Here is a 1078-nt window from a genome sequence, read left to right on the forward strand (position 1 = left end):
AGAATGCTTATGACAACTTCTAAATGGGACAGCAAAAGATTATATATTTCTCTGCACTGCACATATATTAAGGCATAGAGATATTTCAAACAAATGTAAAAGGGAAGAAATAGTCACTACAGATCATAATGGGGTAAGCTTACAAGGATCACACACAAAAGATACAGACCTAAATGAAGACTTAACAATGAAATCTTAAATAATGGGTGGGTGAAAGAATAAATGACAGAAACAATTAATAACTATGTGAAAGAAAGTGATAATGATGAAACAACATGCCCAAATTTCTGAATACATCTAAAGTAGTTCTCTGAGGAATAATCATATCCTTACAATCATATATTAACAAAATTTAAAAAGAGAAGATTAATGAGTTTAATATACATGTATTTTTTAAATTAGAAAATCAACAAATGGGTGGCCAGGTGGCTCAGTGAGTAAGAGCACCGGCTCCAGTGTCGGGATAACCTGAATCAAATCCGGGCTCAGATACTCAGCACCACACCCAGAAATAACTGGCCATGTAACCTTGAGCAAGTTACTTAACCCCGATTGCTTTAAAAAAAAAATCAACAAGTAAGCCTAAAATAAATACAAAATAAGTTATATTAAAAACTAGAGAAGGGGGGGGGCAACCAGGTAGCACAGCAAGTAAGAGCACCGGCTCCAGTGTCGGGATGACCTGGGGATCGAATCCGGGCTCAGACACTTAGCACCCACCCAGAAACACTTGGTCGTGTAACCTTGAGCAAGTAACTTAACCCCAGTTGCTTTAAAAAAAAAAAACTACAGAAGGGAAATAGATAAATTGGGAGCAAAAAAACAGAAATGATAAAACTACAACTTGTTTTTTTTTTAAAAAGACTAATAAACCTGATAACCCTTAGTTAATCTGATTAAAAAGAGCAGAAAATCAAATCAATAAAATAGCAAATAGGGTCAGCTAGGTTGCGCAGTGAGTAAAGCTCCGGCCCTGGAGTCAGGAGGACCGGAGTTATGCTCCGGCCTCAGACACTTAACACCCACACACCCACACACACACACACACACACACACACACACACACACACACACACAC

At 37.8% G+C, this 1078-nt stretch overlaps 1 protein-coding gene across 1 annotated transcript in view; it reads right to left on the minus strand.

Annotated features, from left to right (window-relative positions):
- Window positions 1-883: 883 nt before the first annotated feature.
- LOC138166588 (sodium-coupled monocarboxylate transporter 1-like) overlaps window positions 884-1078 on the minus strand; it is a 79780-nt gene continuing 79585 nt past the window's right edge. Inside the window, exon 15 of the mRNA XM_069095071.1 lies at window positions 884-892. Within this exon, the coding sequence (XP_068951172.1) occupies window positions 884-892 (9 nt within the window). The remainder of the gene's footprint in view (window positions 893-1078) is intronic.

Source organism: Petaurus breviceps, unplaced genomic scaffold (genome assembly GCF_028583685.1).
Source record: "Petaurus breviceps papuanus isolate PSGF00001 unplaced genomic scaffold, PetGlider_PUasm1.0 225, whole genome shotgun sequence".
NCBI classification, from domain to species: Eukaryota; Metazoa; Chordata; class Mammalia; order Diprotodontia; family Petauridae; genus Petaurus; species Petaurus breviceps.